At 42.2% G+C, this 17816-nt stretch overlaps 1 protein-coding gene and 1 pseudogene across 1 annotated transcript; both read left to right on the forward strand.

Annotated features, from left to right (window-relative positions):
• The first annotated feature begins 1857 nt into the window (after positions 1-1857).
• On the forward strand, positions 1858-8238 carry LOC129828506 (protein-L-histidine N-pros-methyltransferase-like; annotated as a pseudogene).
• A 2926-nt stretch (positions 8239-11164) lies between these two features.
• Positions 11165-17806, forward strand: kdelr2b (KDEL endoplasmic reticulum protein retention receptor 2b). Its single transcript, XM_055890375.1, has 5 exons — positions 11165-11486; positions 13930-14030; positions 14409-14567; positions 15016-15268; positions 16547-17806. Exons 1-5 carry the CDS (start codon positions 11396-11398, stop codon positions 16579-16581), a joined length of 639 nt encoding a protein of 212 aa, XP_055746350.1. The 5' UTR covers positions 11165-11395; the 3' UTR covers positions 16582-17806.
• Positions 17807-17816: the final 10 nt, after the last annotated feature.

Here is a 17816-nt window from a genome sequence, read left to right on the forward strand (position 1 = left end):
TGATATCATCTGGCTGAGGTATGGGTTCAAGGATAACCATTGGGGCTGTTAAAATTGGAATGGTGCATTTAGATGCCTTTTTTGCCGCCTCATCAGCAGTTTCCTTTAACAACAAAGTAATTTCCTTTTTTATGTGCTTGGCATTTAATTATCGCTAGTCTTTTAGGATACATCAATGCCATCATTAATTTTAGAATTTGTACGCGATGTTGTATGGGAGTTCCATCACTTTTCTTAAATCCTCTTTGTTTCCACACAGCTCCAAATAAGTGGCATACTCCGTGTGTAAATGCTGAGTCAGTATATATATTTACTGTTTTTCCTTTTTTTAAACGCATGCTGCAGTAAGAGCTTTGTCATACACATACTGCAATGCTGCCACTCCCTGATAACAAGGAGGATATCCCTGGGCAACAGGGTCCAGTTTAGTACTGTAGTATGCAATAGGCTGTTTCTGTCTTCCACTATACGTTTCCTGCATAAGTACTGCTGCTGCATACTTATCGCACCTGCTTGCTAAATATGACAAAAATGGTTTTGTGTAGTCTGGCGCTAGAGTTGAGCTGGTGCTGTTTGCATTTCCTTTTTTAGTATTTCAAATGCAACCAGGGCATCAATGTTCCAGTCTGGTTTAGCCCTGAGATTAAGCTGTCCTGCTTCTTTCATTATTTATCTCAAGGGGGCTGTCTTCACTACATATTCTTCTATCCAGTCTGAGCTAAATCCAGTCATCCATAAAAAGGTCATCATTTAAGCTACTGTTTGTGGCAACGGTGCTTTACTGATTCCTTCCAACTGTCCTGGTGCTATTGCCTTGGTTCCATGAGCTATAGTTCTTCCTAGTTACTCAACCTGGGGCTGGCAGTATTGCAGTTTTTTCTTTGAGACTTTATGTCCTCCCTCTGCCAGTCTTTTTAGCACTTTCATGGAGTCTGTGTGACACTGCTCTAGAGAGGGAGCACAGATTAGTAAGTCATCAAAGTATTGACTCAACGTTCCATCAAGCACCAATTCTTCCAAATCTGCTCTCAGCACTTGATTAAATACATGAGGTGAGTACTTAAATCCATGGGAAGATGAGTATACGTATATTGTTGTCCTCTGTACGTAAACGTAAACAAATGTCTACACTCCTCCGCCAGGGGCACACAAAAAAATGCTCCACATAGATCAATCACTGTAAAGTACTTGGCATCTTGGCAGTTTACAATTGGCTCATTCATCCCCCTCCTCTCCCCTGTAACTATTCCCCAGGTCGTTGCTGCAAATGAGAACGTGTTCTCAGTCAACTTACCTGGTAAAATAACGGTAAAAAAAAAAAACATCTGGGGAAACATTGGTCAGCAGCATGTGAGGGTTAGGAACTTCCGCAGCCCAGTCCTGTGCTATGTCATTAATTGCCCTTAATAACTTCTTATGGTTGCAATCCCGTTAACGGGATGATATGACAACAGCCAGTGAAAGTGCAGGGTGCCAAATTCAAACAACAAAAATCTCATAATTAAAATTCCTTTTTGACTTTGGGTCAATCCGTGCAGGGTAATCCTCTCTTAGGGCCCTCCAGAATCCAGGACGGTATGTATCAAAGTCTACTCCATCCCTCATTGGATCCCATACTGCCGTTCTCAGGCCACTGGCATCCAGTACATCCTCAATTTTTGCCGCTCCTACTACTCTCGCCAACAGTGCCTTCAGATCCCCCACAGCCAGTAGTTTCCCCATGGTTTGCTCTTCAAAGGTTCTGATCTATTTTACAGCTCCGTCATGGAGGTCAAGTAGACAGGTAACCAACCCTTCCAGGTCCTGTGAGCCCCATGGAACGTAATGCCCTTAGGTCCCTTTTATTAGAATTGGGCAATGCGTTCGGTGCCGGTTAGTTTTTTCCAGCTTCTTTCTGTCTTCCCATGTTCTTGCTTCTAGCTCTTTGTCAATGCTAGTTCTTCTTCCCCCACTCTGTTCCCTGTGGGCCCAGTGTTGTTTTTGCTCTCTTAGTTGTCATTCTACTCTCTCTAACTCTTTATTTACCAATTTAAAGTGTTCATTAGTCTCTGAGTCTTCCTCCAGAGGTTCCTCACACCCATATTCTTCTCTGCTACCCTGCCTTCTTTCCAAGGCCTCTTTCATTTTCTTTTTCTTTTCTCCTGTTCTTCTTCTTCTCTTTCTCTGTAAGAGTCCTTTCCTTAGGTCAAATCCTTCCCGTTCACTTTCCTCACTCAGTTCCCTAAGACCCTGTTCTCTGAGACCACTCTGTTCTGCCATTATATCTCTGTCTAATGATTATTCATCCTGATCTTCTTCTCCTATTTGCATCTTTGCCAGGGCTTTCCTTAGTCCTTTGTAACAGTCAAAACTTTCCAATCTTGTTTCTGTAGCTTGCTCAGTTCCTTTTTCTTTTATCCGAGAGGGCGTAGGGGGAGTCTCCTTCTCATCCTCTATCTCTATTTTTCCCCTTATTTCTGCCTTCCCTGACACCAGTGGAAATTGTCCATTGGTGTATGGTGGGGGTTTTGAAAAAAACGGCTTCCTTTTTGTCTGTTTTTTCATCACCTTTCCTATCAAGGCACAAGGTGAGACCCAAATTCAGACACAGGAGGCAGATGGTTGGAATCTTCCAATGTTTATTAATCCAAAGGGGTAAGCAAGAGAATGGTCGTGGACTGGCAAAAATGTCAAAACCAGATCAGACTCCAGGAGGTGCAGAGTGGCAGACAGGCTCGTGGTCAAGGCAGGCAGAGAGGTCAGGCAGGAAAGTCCAGAAACAGGCAAGGGTCAAAACTGGGAGGACAAAAAAAAAGAGAATGCAAAAAGCAGGAGAATGGGAAAACCGCTGGTTGACTTGGAAACATACAAGACAAACTGGCACAGAGAGACAGGAAACACAAGGATAAATACACTGGGGAAAATAAGCGACACCTGGAGGGGGTGGAGTCAATAACAAGGACAGGTGAAACAGATCAGTGCGTGACATTTCCTTAACATTCCTCTTGCTGTTTTCATGCTCTTCAGCAATCCTTCTCCTTCTGCTTTGAACATTTTTAGCACCTCATTTTCTCTTTCTCTTTTATTTTTCCTTTTCTTTCCTGTATCATGTGTTTTATGATTTTTTTTATTCGAATTTCCATTTCCTCACACACTGAGACATCAAATGTTCCCTCCTCTGGCCATTTAGTACCCATTTTCCTGGTGCGTTATTCCCATTTCTTAGATATTTATATTAGTTCTTCCTTGCATAAGGGATGCCTAGCGCCCAGAATTTCTATTGCCGTTTTACTCATTTTTGCTGTTTGTATTTTTGGTCTTCCTACCATCAATCTCAGTTTTATTCCTTTTTCTATGTTAGGTTTGCTAGTTATTAGTATTTTCTTTAATATTAGTCTAATGACAGTTTATACTTTTATTATTGCTGCTCTGTCATGCCCTGACTTTAGTTATATTTGTTTTCTTTATTATTTGGTTAGGTCAGGGTGTGACAAGGGTGGTTTGTTTAGTTTTTGTATTGTTTAGGGTTTTTTGTCTTGTCTAGGTTTTTTTTGTTTATCTATGGGGATTTTGTATTGTCTAGGGGAATGTAGGTTTATGGTGGCCTGAATTGGTTCCCAATCAGAGACAGCTGTTTATCGTTGTCTCTGATTGGGGATCCTATTTAGGTTGCCATTTTCCATTTTTGTTTTGTGGGTAGTTGTTTTCTGTCTTTGTGTCTGTACCAGACAGGTCTGTTTCGTTTCGTTCTCGTTGTTATTTTTGTTTAGTGGTCTGTTTTTAATACATGAACACTTACCACGCTGCGCTTTGGTCCGATGAGTCCTCATCTTCAGACGAAAATCGTTACATGCTCTTTAATTTATTATCTTCCTTATCTTGTTCAAACGCTACTGATATTCTTGTTTTCGAGTTTATTTGTCTGTTTATTCCTTTAGATTCCTGTGATAATCGTATTTATTCTTTGCTTCCTAGTTTAATTTTATTGTGCTATTCACTTTATTAAAACCACTCTCTTTCTCTTGTTCTTATATTTCTCCCTACTGGTCCAGGGTTAAATCTTCCTAACGTTCTGTTAAGCCCTGGATGGCTTGACCACACCCTATTCCCTCCTATTGATATCCACGTTATTTTTCTTTCTCTGATTATTGCATTCGGTCTATTGGTTTATACCCCTGTCTCTAAGTTTTTAAAACGGTTCTCTCTTTTTGAGTATGTGCTTACTTCAAATGTTATTACTTCTATGTTTCTCTGTACTATATATTATTCTACCTTGCAGCACACGAATCAATCTTTAATGGCCTTACCGGGCAATCGCTGATGTCGTCTTGACTATTTAATTTGATTCTATAATGTTCATGTATTTTTTTTATTTATCCTGACTGTTCAAAATTCTATTATATTACTTAAATGGTTATTCATGTACCATTCACACTCCTCTCCTTTAGTGCGGGACTGGGTGTGTCCTCCCTACCAGGTCACACTTAAGCAATGATTCGGGAGAGGTGCGCGACCCCTTCACCAGCAACAGCAGAGAACTTTCACACTCACTTTCACACACCTCTTACGCTTTCCTGCAAATTCAGCCCTTCTCTGAAATGGTATTATACAGGATTTTTACCTATCCAAGCAGTCCCTATTGATCCACTTCCTCAACACAATAGGCGATATCATAGGATTTTTACCTATCCAAGCAGTCCTTATACAAGAAGCAGCTCCAGCAGCTCCAATCACCAACACTGGACAATTGAGGAGTGGAAAAACATCGCCTGGTCCGAAGAATCCCGGTTCTGTTGCGTCATGCTGATGGCAGAATTAGGAGTTGGCGTAAGCAGCATGCGTCCATGGACCCATCCTGCCTGGTGTCAACGGTACAGGCTGGTGCCGGTGGTGTACTGGTGTGGGGAATGTTTTCCTGGTACACATTAGATCCCTTGATACCAATTGAGCAACGATTGAACACCACGCCCTGAAAAATTCAGGCTGTTCTGGAGGCAAAGGGGGCTCCGACCTGGTAATAGATGGGTGTACCTAATAAACGGAGTATATATTTGCACAACGGATTGAGATGTTGAATAAATAACATACGGACTCCAAAAGCTCACCACACCCTCAGGTTAGTGTGAATGTTATGTTTGAACCTAAAGGTATTCACTTCGTGTGATATCACAATGGGAGACTCTCTGGCTAGCTGGATAGCTAATATTACATCTGTTTAACAACTTGAATATCTAATGGCCAGTCAGTCAACAACCAGGCTGCCACAGGCACCTTTTATAGCTGCCAATTCTGTTGCGTTATTGTTGGTATGTAACATCTGCAGGTGAGCACATTGCTTTTTGTGGCGTGGGTGTTTGGCTACATTGCCTTGCTGCTTCGTACTAGAACGATGTGGATGGGGAAATACGTGCGTAGTCAACCCGCCCGTTCACTTACATGAACATGATGAGCTAAAGCACAGAAGCTGGACAAGAAACCCAGAAGGTAATTAGTTAGTTACAGAGTTATCTTTTAAATAAATAAATAACTCTAGCTATTTACTGTCAGAGGATATCACACTTCTCACGGTCATGATTTTTACTGAAGTGAGCATTTAAAGGCAGGAGTGTGCAATCAGCAAGAACAAGAGACCGTATTCCCTTGGTTGCCAGGTGGAATAGAAGTCATAATTCGTTCTGAATCATATTCAATACTTTTTAATTTGATGTCCTTGTTTATGAAGAGATTGATACAAATAACCTGATAAACCAGTGGTGTCATCACTGTAAATCTCGCTATCGATTCTCTCCCTCTTTCGCTCTCTGTTTTTCTCCTATCTCCCTTCCCCTCTCCCCAGCTCTTGCACTATCCCCTTTGCTCTCTCTCCCCCCTGCTCACAGACTCCCCCTCGCTCAGACCCTCCCCCCATCAGTGGTACAGGTGCTCTCCAGACCTGTTAGAAAATCAAATTTGATTTGTCACATGCACACGGTTAGCAGATGTTAATGCAAGTGTAGCGAAATGCTTGTGTTTCCAGTTCTGGCAGTGCAGTAATATCTAACAAGTAATCGAACAATCCCCAACAACTACCTAATATACACAAATCTAAAGTGGTAAATGAGATATGTACATGTAAGTATATGGATGAGCGATGGCAGAGCAGTATAGACAAGGTGCAATAGATGGTATAACGTACAGTATATACATGTGATGAGTAATGTAAGATATGTAAACATGATTAAAGTGGCATTATTTAGAGTGGCATTGTATAAAGTGACTAGTGATCCATTTATTAAAGTGGCCAGTGATTGGGTCTCAATGTAGGCAGCAGCCTCTCTGAGTTAGTGATTGCTGTTTAACAGTCTGATGGCCTTGAGATATAAGCTGTTTTTCAGTCTCTCGGTCTCAGCTTTGATGCACCTGTACTGACCTCGCCTTCTGGATGGTAGCGGTGTGAACAGGCAGTGGCTCGGGTGATTGATGTCCTTGATGATCTTTTTGGCCTTCCTGCGACATCGGGTGCTGTAGGTGTCATGGAGGGCAGGTAGTTTGCCTCCGGTGATGCGTTGTGCAGATCGCACCACCCACTGGAGAGCCTTGCAGTTGAGGGCGCTGCAGTTGCCGTACCAGGCTGTGATACAGCCCGACAGGATGTTCTCGATTGTGCATCTGTAAAAGTTTGTCAGGGTTTTGGGTGGCAAGCCAAATTTCTTCAGCCTCCTGAGGTTGCATCCATCTCTGTTTGCGCAGAGCCATCTGGACCGGGACACCCAGGCTTTTCTGAGATGCAACATAGAGAAGTCTGGCTGGATGTTCACCCAGCTCTACCACTCTGTCATCTCCACTGTCCTCAACCCGCTGGTCTCACGTACGTCCATCAACGGGTAGGTAAACACAGCGTTTTAATGCTGTCATTTTCTCTCTCCGTCTGTCTCACGCCCTTCTCCTTTCTTGGATCTTTCCATGCCCATCACTTATTCTCTATTCTCACCTCTTTTCATTGTATTTTGGCCAGGTGCTGCACCCCTCACTCATTCTTCTTTCCCTCGCTACCAGGTTCCTAGGTCGTGTCTCTGTTTGTGTTCACTGCGAATCAGTTTCAGCAGCTGCTCCGCGTCGCTCCCGAGTGGCGAGGGGAGAGACTGCTGGACCTAGGGGTTGGGGACAGGGGAGTCACTGAGGTGATGGGAGCCCATTTCAGAGAAGTCTACACTACTGAGGTCTCCTCCCATGAAGTGGCAAGTAAGTGACACACAAACACACAAACAAACAAACACTCAGTCTCTTCTTTCTCTCAGGCTTTTAGGTATTGATGAGTGGCAGCATACTGGGTTCCAGTATGACCTGATCAGCTGTTTCAATCTGCTGGACCGCTATGACGGCCCCATGGATCTCCTCAGGGGCATCCATCGCTCGCTGGTGCCCGGCACAGGGAGACTCATCCTGGCCACTGTCCTGCCCTTCCAGCCCTGGGTGTAGATAGGTGAGATGGAGCAGAGATCAGTGAGACAGGATAAAGACTTAGGGCCATGTCCTTACTTGAGACTTTCAGCTAAATCATATACTGATGTCATTTGAGATATTTGTGTGAATGCCATGGAACATCCTTTATCCTTTCGGGCTGGATAGTAACTGTATTGAAAATCAAAGACATGGGAACAGGTAGAATACTTTTATTGTTGTTTCGGCTGCCACAAGGCCTTTTCTAGACTAGTCTCCTGAATGAGTTTTTTTTCTGTCTATAGGTAGGAAGCATCCCAGAGAGCACATCAAAGTGACGGGGAAGAAGTGAGAGGAGCAAGTCACCAACCTGTCAGTGAGGTGTTCCAGGAGGTGGGGTTTGAGGTGGAGACAGGGACTCGGCTGCCATACCTGTGTGAGGGAGACACGTACAAAGATTACTATGTACTGGACGATGCCGTCTTTGTCCTGAAACCTGTGGAGGAGTGAAGTCAGTTACTGTATCTTGAAATGCTTCTGAATTGTCCAAAATTTCATCCATTTCTTCCTTCGTTCATCAGCACTAATCTTAAACCGATTATCTTTCCAACGGGACTGAACAAGTGAGAGGTTTTTGCAATGTTGCTTTCACCCAACCTGTGTTTTCAGATGAATGCAGACTGAGTAGAAGAGAGGAAGCCACTTCAGACTATTGAGATGCATCCTCTGAATATTCCTAGAGCGTCTGTGTACAGTAGAAGGTTTAATCTTACTGGTAGGTGCTTTTAGCAACGCGGGTGTATTTACATACTTACATACTTGCTTTCAATTGTATTGGGTTGCACAAAAACAGTCCGCAGGAAGCCAGAAGTTAAATACAATTCCATTTGAATATACTGTTCCGGGTGGCAAGATGGTTGGTCATTATGACGGAGACATTTTAGACAAAATATCTAAAGGATTGTATTATTTAAAGTCTGATATTTTGTCTCAAATTCCTCCCGTCATAATGATCAACTGCCCTGTCCGCCAGTTAAAATGGAATTGTATTTAACTTCTGGCTTCCTGCGGACTGTTTTTGTGCAACCCAATATAATTGAAAGCAACGCTAATGTAAATACACCCGTGTTGCTAAAAGCCCCTATCTGAATGGGTGCTGGATTTTTATTTAACTGGTGGAGCTGAAGCAAGATATTTTCTTAAACTCTGATTATCTTTTTAAATCCTGGTTTGAAACTCAGGTAGCTCCACTGTTTACCAACCAGCATGTGTCATACCGTGTCATACCTCTACATTCTAAGCAAAGAAACACACAAAATGGATGTTTGCCATAGAATATAAAAACACGTAATAGATCTGTAAATGAGAGATAGGGAGGATGTCATATACTACTAGTATTTATTATGGATCCCCATTAGCTGCTACTCTTCATGGGTTCCAGCAAAATTAAGTCCGTTATACAATTTTAAAACATTACAACACATTCACAAAAGATTTCACAACACACCAAGTGTGTGCCTTCAGGCACATACTCCACTACCACACAAAATCCATGTGTACGTGTGTGTGTATGGTGCATATGTTATTGTGTGTGTGTGTGTGTATGCATGTGTCTGTGCCTGTGTTTGTTCCTTCACAGTCCCCGCTTTACCATAAGGTGTATTTTTATCAGTTTTTTAAATCTAATTTTACTGATTGCATGAGTTACTTGATGTGTAATAGAGTTCCATGTAGTCGTGGCTCTATGTAGTACTGTGCGCCTTCCATAGTCTGTTCTGGACCTGGGGACTGTGAAGAGACTTCTGTTGGCATGTCTTGTGGGGTATGCATTGGTGTCCGAGCTGTGTGCCAGTAGTTCAAACAGACAGCTCGGTGCATTCAACATGTCAAAACCGCTCACAAATACAAGTAGTGATGAAGTCAATTTCTCCTCTTTCATCCAGGAGAGATTGACATGCATATTATTAACATTAGCTCTCTGTGTACATCCAAGGGCCAGCTGTGCTGCCCTGTTCTGAGCCAATTGCAATTCCCTCTTTGTGGCACCTGACCACACGACTGAATAGTAGTCCAGGTGTGACAAAACAAGGGCTTCTAGGACCTGCCTTGTTGATAGTGCCGTTAAGAAGGCAGAGCAATGCTTTATTATGGATCGATTCCTACCCATCTTAACTACTGTTGTATCAATACGTTTTGATCATGACAGTTTACAATACAGGATTACTCCAAGCAGTTTAGTCACCTCAACTTGCTCGATTTCCACATTATTCGTTACAAGATTTAGTTGAGGTTTAGTAAATGATTAATCCCAAATACAATGCTTTTAGTTTATGAAATATTTAGGACTAATTTATTCCTTGCCACTCATTCTGAAACTAACTGCAGCTCTTTGTTAAGTGTTGCAGTCATTTCAGTCACTGTACTAGCTGACGTGTATAGTGTTGAGTCATCCGCATACATAGACACACGGCACATGGCTTTAGTCAAAGCCAGTGACATGTCATTAGTAAAGATTGAAAAAAGCTGCCCTGGGGAATTCCTGATTCTACCTGGATTATGTTGGAGAGGCTTCCATTAAAGAACAACCTCTTTGTTATGTTAGACAGGTAACTCTTTATCCACAATATAGCAGGTGGTGTAAAACCCTAAAACATACATTTGTTCTAGTAGCAGACTATGGTTGATAATGTCAAAAGCCACACTGAAGTCTAACAAAACAGCCCCCACAATCTTTTTATCATCAATTTCTCTCAGCCAATCATCAGCCAATTATGTAAGCGCTTTGCTTTTTGTATGTCCTTCCCTATAAGCATGCTGAAAGTAGCATTGTATCTGATCAACAACAAAAAAATCCCAAAAGTTTACTACGGGTTGGTAACAGGCTGATTGGTTGGCTATTTGAACCAGTAAAGGGGCATTACTACGCTTAGGTAGAGGGATAACTTTTGCTTCCCTCCAAGCCTGAGGGCACACACTTTCTAGTAAGCTTAAATTGAAGATATGGCAAATAGGAGTGGCAATATCGGCTGCTATTATCCTCAGTAATTTTCCATATCACTCTGCAAATTGTCTGTTCTTTGTTGAAGTATATTGCTTTAAATTTATTGTCTTATTCTGGGTTGATACTTAATTTCTCCAGCAATATCACATTGTGAAACTGTACATATGAATAGTTGGATCTCCATTGATTCAGTCAAGCTCTTTCTACCTGTTGTATTTTCAACTGGGCATTATCGTTCTGTTACAATGTCACTGGTATCTGGATTGATTATTGATAGCAATACGAGGCCTTATCAGTGAATACCTCCCATCTGAAGTGTTGTGGGCAGAAACTCGTTAACTTTAAATAATGTGCCACTCACTGTGTATTTTACTTGAAAAATAATATCCCCTCAACAACAAATACATGTTTTTTTTCTGCGACATGTCATTCTTGATCTTCATATTCAATAGTAAACTTTTGTATATTTTAGAAAGCGCAATAGACGTTTGAGATGACGTGTACGGTAAATGCAGTATCAGATTAGGATGTCATTTGAATGAAGGGTATTTGATGTGTGTCATGTATCATGTATCATGTGCATTTGACTGACTGGTGATTATTTCACTTTCATATGAATATGTTCTGCAAAGTTGTTGTTTATTCCACTGTCAAATTATCAAATGAGCCTGTGGGTTAGTTTTTATAAATATAGTAGTTGAAAATATAAAATACATTTCCGTGATCACGGGCGTGTCCAACCTCTCATTAGGCGAACGTCAATTTTTTCCCGGCTTGCATTGGGCGCGACTATCCTTGGCCACGTCTCCGGGCCACGTCGCGCATTACTCGCCATTTTCCCATCCAGACCGAGGAAAACGTCGATTTAGGTGCCGGACAGACCCTCTTGTAAGGTTTTAAACCTGCAAGTAACAGAGGCTTGAAGGTCGTATTTGATTTCACCCGCATAGGTTCGTTCTAGCGAAGGCACAGCCGCCTGCAGCACCCAGCAGAAACATGAACATTTTCAGACTCACTGGTGATCTCTCCCATTTAGCAGCCATCATCATCCTACTGCTAAAAATATGGAAAACCAGGTCCTGTGCCGGTGAGTAAGATTCACATTTGGACTATTTGCAAGCTGCATACATCTCCGATTGCCATCTCAATTACAGTGCAATGTATCTAACTATTAAACTAGCAACGTTTCCTTGCAGTGGATTATTGTTGACAAGCTAACTGCTACTAGGCAACTAACGTTAGTTTGAGGCTTCATCAAATCAGATTGTTAGCATTTGATGCTAGCACGGCCTAGTAAACAGGACAATGTTGGGAAAGGACAAAGTCCAGCAAATCTAATATACCCAAATGAAATGCATGCAATGTCCGTTGCTAAGTAACGTTAGTTGACTTGTGTTGAGTACCCCGCTCATTTATTAGCTAGCTAGCGATATCAGGTCAACATCTGCGCACGTCAGTTTACAGGGCCCACTAAACGCTTTTCAGTGTGTGTGGTATGTCATGCCTCATCATCCCTGTTGTAGTACAGAAACCTTTGAGCTTAGTCCGCTAATTCGCCGTCGCTACGGTGGTCTGTCCTTTGACGTGGTAGCGCTGTCACTTAACGCGGATAATATGGTTTTAAAAAATCAAATTGCTGTCAAATGCACGGCTGATACAGGACTTTATTACTTTAACTTGTACAGAATTAAAGTAGTCCATTTCCAATTTCCCCTGGGAATACAAGGCTTGTTGCAGTCTGTTATGTAAGGCCATAAGACTTCTAAACAAGACTGCTAACAAGCTAATCAAATGGCTACCTGGACTACCTGCATTGACCTTTTTTTGCACTGTCTCGTGCACTGACTCTACCCACACACTCAGACATACTTACACTGACACCCCAACACACATGCGTACAAACACACTTTCACACTCACCACATATGCTGCTGCTAGTGTCTTATCTATCCTGTTGCCTAGTCACTTCACCCCTACTTAAATGTACAGTACATAGGTACCTCAATTAACTCGTACCCCTCCCTGCACATGAACTCGGTACTGTTATTTTCTACTCCCTATATATAGCCATGTTATTTTTATTTGTTATTCACTGTGTATTTATTCCTTGTGTCATTACTTCAATTTATTAAATCTTTAACTCAGCATTGTTGGAAATAGACCTGTAAGTAAGCATTTCACTGTTAGTCTACACCCGTTGTCTACGAATCATGTGGGGTTGAAGGTTAGGTTTAAGATTATCTGAGTTGTCAGATACCTGTCACAATCAACAACTTCAGTAGGCAGGTAGCTTCTCACACAAGAGATTGGATTTGTGAGACATTCCAGTCAGGCAAAAATCAGTTTGTGCTCTGGTACTGGGCCTGTCATTAGAAACATAATCGCAGCACTGAAGTTGAATTAAATATTTCATATACTCTAGTCTAGCAATGTTATTAATGTATTGTGAGCTTCTTGACTACAAGAGGGTGCTACCACTTGCCAGTGTTTGCAGGTTGGCCCAGGCTGGCCTAGATAGACTTACAGGAGCAGCTGTAAGTCTCTGTGCCTGTGTTTAGATCACCTGTAATAAAATGCTTTGGATTTTAATCACAGTTGTCACTACCTGGCCATGCTAGAGAGGAAAGAAGTTCTCAAAACATAACTGAGATTGTAGCCACTGACCGTAGCCATATAATATCTTTGTGTATTGGTCAGGCATAGGAAGGTTGAGGATGGATCTTCTTTCAGCACAGTCTGAACGAGTAGGTTTTTGTCATGGCGAGCCCAGGATTGTACATCAGGTGGTCTAAGCATTTGTATGTGATAATACTGTACTAAGCCTACTTCTCATCAGACCCTCAGTTGGTTGTGTGTTTGCAATTCTCCTGTATGGAGTCCGACTAGCTTTTACCTCATCACAGATGCTGAGTGGATTTGATCTGTCATGTTTTCATTCCTGCAGTTAGAATCAGAAATTAATGTACGCAAGCATCACAAACAAAGGTCACCTTATATTCATTTGATGTTGCTGCTTGTGGAATAAGTCACAGCCATAATGCCTAATGTCAGGAATTGCCATAGCAGTACCTTCAAGTTGATGACATTGACAAGTGTAAGATGGAACACAAAACATTGTGTAGTTATGAGTCTGCAGGTCCTAACTGGGTTAGCCAGTGAAATGGGACAAAATTAGCTTTCCAGGTTTAGATTTCTACCAAGGGGCCACCAAAGTCCCTGTTCAAAAACACTTCTTTCCTTTCTGCCTCCCTGAGAAGTAACACTGATCTGACCTGACTGGATAGGTGAAAGCAAGGATTCAACTTCATAGCCTCACACCAACCCTGTCCAGTCAGATCAGTGGTTACTCTAAGGAAAGATGCAAGGCTAACATCTCAATTCTTTCACAATTCAGATGAAGGAAATGAGACTGAAGGAGGTGAAGCCACTTAGGGGTTTTGAGATGTACTCATGGTGGGCTGTTGTGAGTTTGGAAGAGAAGAGAGACATCTGACGTCTCATACACCTGTTGGTTTTTTGTCTCTCTGACAGGTATCTCTGGGAAGAGTCAGATCCTGTTCGCCTTGGTGTTCACCAGTCGCTACCTGGACCTGCTCACCTCCTTCATCTCCCTCTACAACACCACCATGAAGGTGAGACACACACACACACAAACAATGGACCTCGTGAGGGTGACAGGCGAATCCTCTTAGAGATCTTTTTTCAAGCAACACACCCTGCCCATTCTCTATAGTAGAGAGATCTACTCACGAGTCAATATTGAAGTACTGTTAAGTTGACACACCCGTGTATACCCAAGGTTCATTGGTGTATGAGTGGGTGCATCAAGAATGTGTACCTCTAATTATGGAAAGCGCTAGTACGTTGAAAACACAAGCAGCTAATTTGCTCACTTTTCTCATCGGTTTCTGAGGTTGCCGTGTGCTTAACCTAATTGGATGTATACACACATCTTCCAAGTTACAGTGAAGGGATCAAGTTAGTGATTGGTGTATTGTATTATGTTTCAGGTAATCTACATTGGCTGTGCGTACGCCACCGTGTACCTGATCTACGCTAAGTTCAAGGCCACCTATGATGGTAACCATGACACCTTCAGAGTGGAGTTCCTGGTCGTCCCCGTAGGAGGGCTGGCGTTCCTCGTCAACCACGACTTCTCTCCCCTCGAGGTAAGGACACACCTACTTGTCTCTCATTAAGATGAATGCATACTGCATCAGCGTATTATACAGCAACCGATATAGTTTAAAAGCAAATGTCACATTCGAGTGATGCGTGCGCATTCTCGCAACAAAACGCCCGTAGCTGATGTCGGGACCTTCAAACTTAGCAGTGAGTGATGACCATGAAAACACACAAGACTAATGACTATAGCTATACTCAACAAGTATATTGTTCTTCTAGCTCCACTTGTGATATTTTACCTTGCTCCGCAATCAATGCTCTGACATTTGGGATGTTGTCAAGACGATAAGTCGGATGTGATCGTATTTACTTTCATGTAAACTGCTTCCTGATTCGGAACTGCGCACTCAACTTTTCATGACACAGCCGGGAAATGTGTCTACACAGCCACAGACTCCACCTCTCACTATCTCCCATCTCCTCTCCCTCTAGATCCTGTGGACGTTCTCTATCTACCTGGAGTCGGTGGCCATCTTGCCTCAGCTCTTCATGATCAGTAAGACGGGCGAGGCGGAGACCATCACCACCCACTACCTGTTCTTCCTGGGCCTGTACCGGGCTCTCTACCTCATCAACTGGATCTGGCGCTTCTACTTCGAGGGATTCTTTGACATGATCGCCATCGTGGCCGGTGTTGTTCAGACGATCCTCTATTGCGACTTCTTCTATCTGTATGTGACAAAAGGTGAGTCGAGCTGCAGTCTTCTGACTTATTTACTAAGTAAGTTTGGTGCAGCATTTCCGCAGCAGTCATTTAACTGTTGCACTGGGCTACGGTAAAATTGCCACCACTCAAAAAAACATGGAAACATATTTTGGTCGAGGCACATTTTGAAGGTGTTAGAACGGTCTTCATTTACTTTTCCTCTGCAAACAAAACAAGTAATGAATAGAAAAATCAGACAACCTTGTAGTAGTAGAATATTTTATCTATCTACCTAGTTGGCTTGTGTGTTCTATACAAGATAAATATTCCTCTCGAGGCGCATTCAAGTTACGAGAGCCATAGGAGGGAAACATGTATTCTGACAAGCAGTCAATGTATAAAAATTATTGCAATCGCAAGGAAAACAGCAGCTTTAATGGCCTTTGTTAAGAGGGTGATCCCAGCTTTCCATTCCTACTTTATTTCTCAACTCACAAATGTGTGACCTGCACCATTTTTAAACCGAGTTTTTAGCAGGGTCATGGTTAAGCATGCTCTGCAATTCACTGAGAGTGACTTAAAAAAAGTTGTGCAAGAAGTGGCAACCAGGGAAAGTGTTGGGGGAATAGTGACATGAAGTGGTTTCTGTTGAAGGTACAGGCATGGTCATGTTATGCTGGGTGGCAGGTTACCCCTCTGCCAATAACAGCACATTTTCAGTTTCCCCCCCACTCAGACCATTCCCAGACAGCCCTAGCAAAATTCCTGCTTGAGAAATTGCCCTTCGTGAAGATATTTTTGTTTGTTTTTTGACCATTTTAATTGAAAACAATCCCAGTAAGGTACTTGTTATCCCAAAATTGTTTAATATTGAGATAAAACTGGCTGCATTGGACCTTTAAACTCCAGTATATACTACTTCCTTGTCACTGTAAACACTCAAGAAAAAAGACGAAGGCGGCCAGTATGTTGCAATAAACTTTTGTGAACTATTAACAGAAAATATTTACATATAGGAGCAGATCATCATTGTACATGAGGACGCACAACTGCACCGCATTTCGAATTCTTGTGCACGATGCTTATATGCTCATATGTATTCTTTAGTCAGTATTTTCTGTTAATAGTTCACTAAAGTTTATTGCAATGTACTGGCCGCCTACTCGTCTTCTTTCTCAAGTTCATTCTTGAATTACCTGCCCACTGCCCTCATCTTCACTGTAAACACTCACCAGGAACCTCTGGTATTTGTCACAAAATGTGCTAAGGTCATCTGTTAACAGGTGCGTTGAACCTAAAATCTCTCCTCTGTTTCAGTACTGAAAGGAAAGAAGCTGAGTCTACCAGCCTAAGTGCCAAAGATCACCGATTTGGCAGACTCGCTGGGGGGGTGGCACATGACACAGTTGCCCCCCATCCCCCCCCCCCCCCGCCAGTGTAAGATGCCTGAGACAGAGCGAGCCGCTTAGTTTGTCCTGTTTTTTGACCACTATCAGCAACACCTGTTCAGGAGGGTGCAAATGTCAGAGGGTTCAGATAGAAATGTATTGTATAGAGCTAGGGAATTGTCAGCTCTATTAATTATATTTCCATCTGCAATGCTTTTAACTCCCACCTTGCTGGATGCAACCCAGAACAAACCCGAAAAGGCCATCCTGAAGCCTTCGGACTTCTGTTTGATGCATCTTGCCTGACCTTTTTTTATTACTCTGTATAAAGGAAGAAAACAGTTTTCTAAATAAAAATGTGTACTCTGTATGATGATTCGACACATTAGGGAATGAGCTGAAAAGATAAATTGCCTGGGATTTGGCACTGTAAAATATTGGAGCGGACTTCTTGTGGTGGGATAGTATTGACTAAAACCGTTTAAGAGTATTTGCAACCTCAAATGTACTTTTTTCCCCCCTTCCCGAAAGAGGGGAAGTGTAATGGAGTGTTATCCCCTTGGCTTTGGCTGGCAAACCTTTTTGTTTCGCTTTCTGACCCAGTGTACATTCCTGTATAAAGACAGCCAGTTACTGTTCATTCATGCCCTGGTCAATACTAAATATCCTCCAAAAAGATTAAACAAATCTAATCAATTTAAAAAGTTTGAATTGACCTGTAACTGTCACCAGCTATTTGAAATCTATCACTTACACCCCCAAAGAGTTTCACTGAAATAAACTATTGATAAACTGCCTTATCTTCATTGCTGTAAATGGCTTTCTTCATATAAATTTACACCATCAAATCACCTGTATCTATACTTTACTACCTGAGTGTCATTTCAAAGGCAATATACTGTAGGCTACCAACGCAGACATCAGCTCCTGAAACCAGTCATGTTTTATGCAGATTCATATGTAGTGTTTCTTAACCATGTCCATAGATTAGTCTACATGATGTGCATATTGTTGAGCTCACTTTAGAAGAGATCTGTTGATTTTCGTGACACATGATTCTATGGGCATTGTTGAATTGGAACCAGACTTCTGCCTTTACTTATTTGGCCTCACATGCAGATCATTCCATTTTTTTACTGAGTTCTTTTGCATGCTGTTGCCACCACAAATAAAGATTTTATGGAAAACACTTGACTCTG

This window comes from Salvelinus fontinalis, chromosome 30 (assembly GCF_029448725.1).
Source record: "Salvelinus fontinalis isolate EN_2023a chromosome 30, ASM2944872v1, whole genome shotgun sequence".
Taxonomy (NCBI): domain Eukaryota; kingdom Metazoa; phylum Chordata; class Actinopteri; order Salmoniformes; family Salmonidae; genus Salvelinus; species Salvelinus fontinalis.

Excerpts from the sequence above, each read along its gene's own strand:
- kdelr2b (XM_055890375.1), top strand. The coding sequence starts at position 11,396 with ATGAACATTTTCAGACTCACTGGTGATCTCTCCCATTTAGCAGCCATC. Across the intron at positions 14,568-15,015 it reads ACGACTTCTCTCCCCTCGAG|ATCCTGTGGACGTTCTCTAT; the intron begins GTAAGGACACAC and ends CTCTCCCTCTAG. Across the intron at positions 15,269-16,546 it reads CTATCTGTATGTGACAAAAG|TACTGAAAGGAAAGAAGCTG; the intron begins GTGAGTCGAGCT and ends CCTCTGTTTCAG.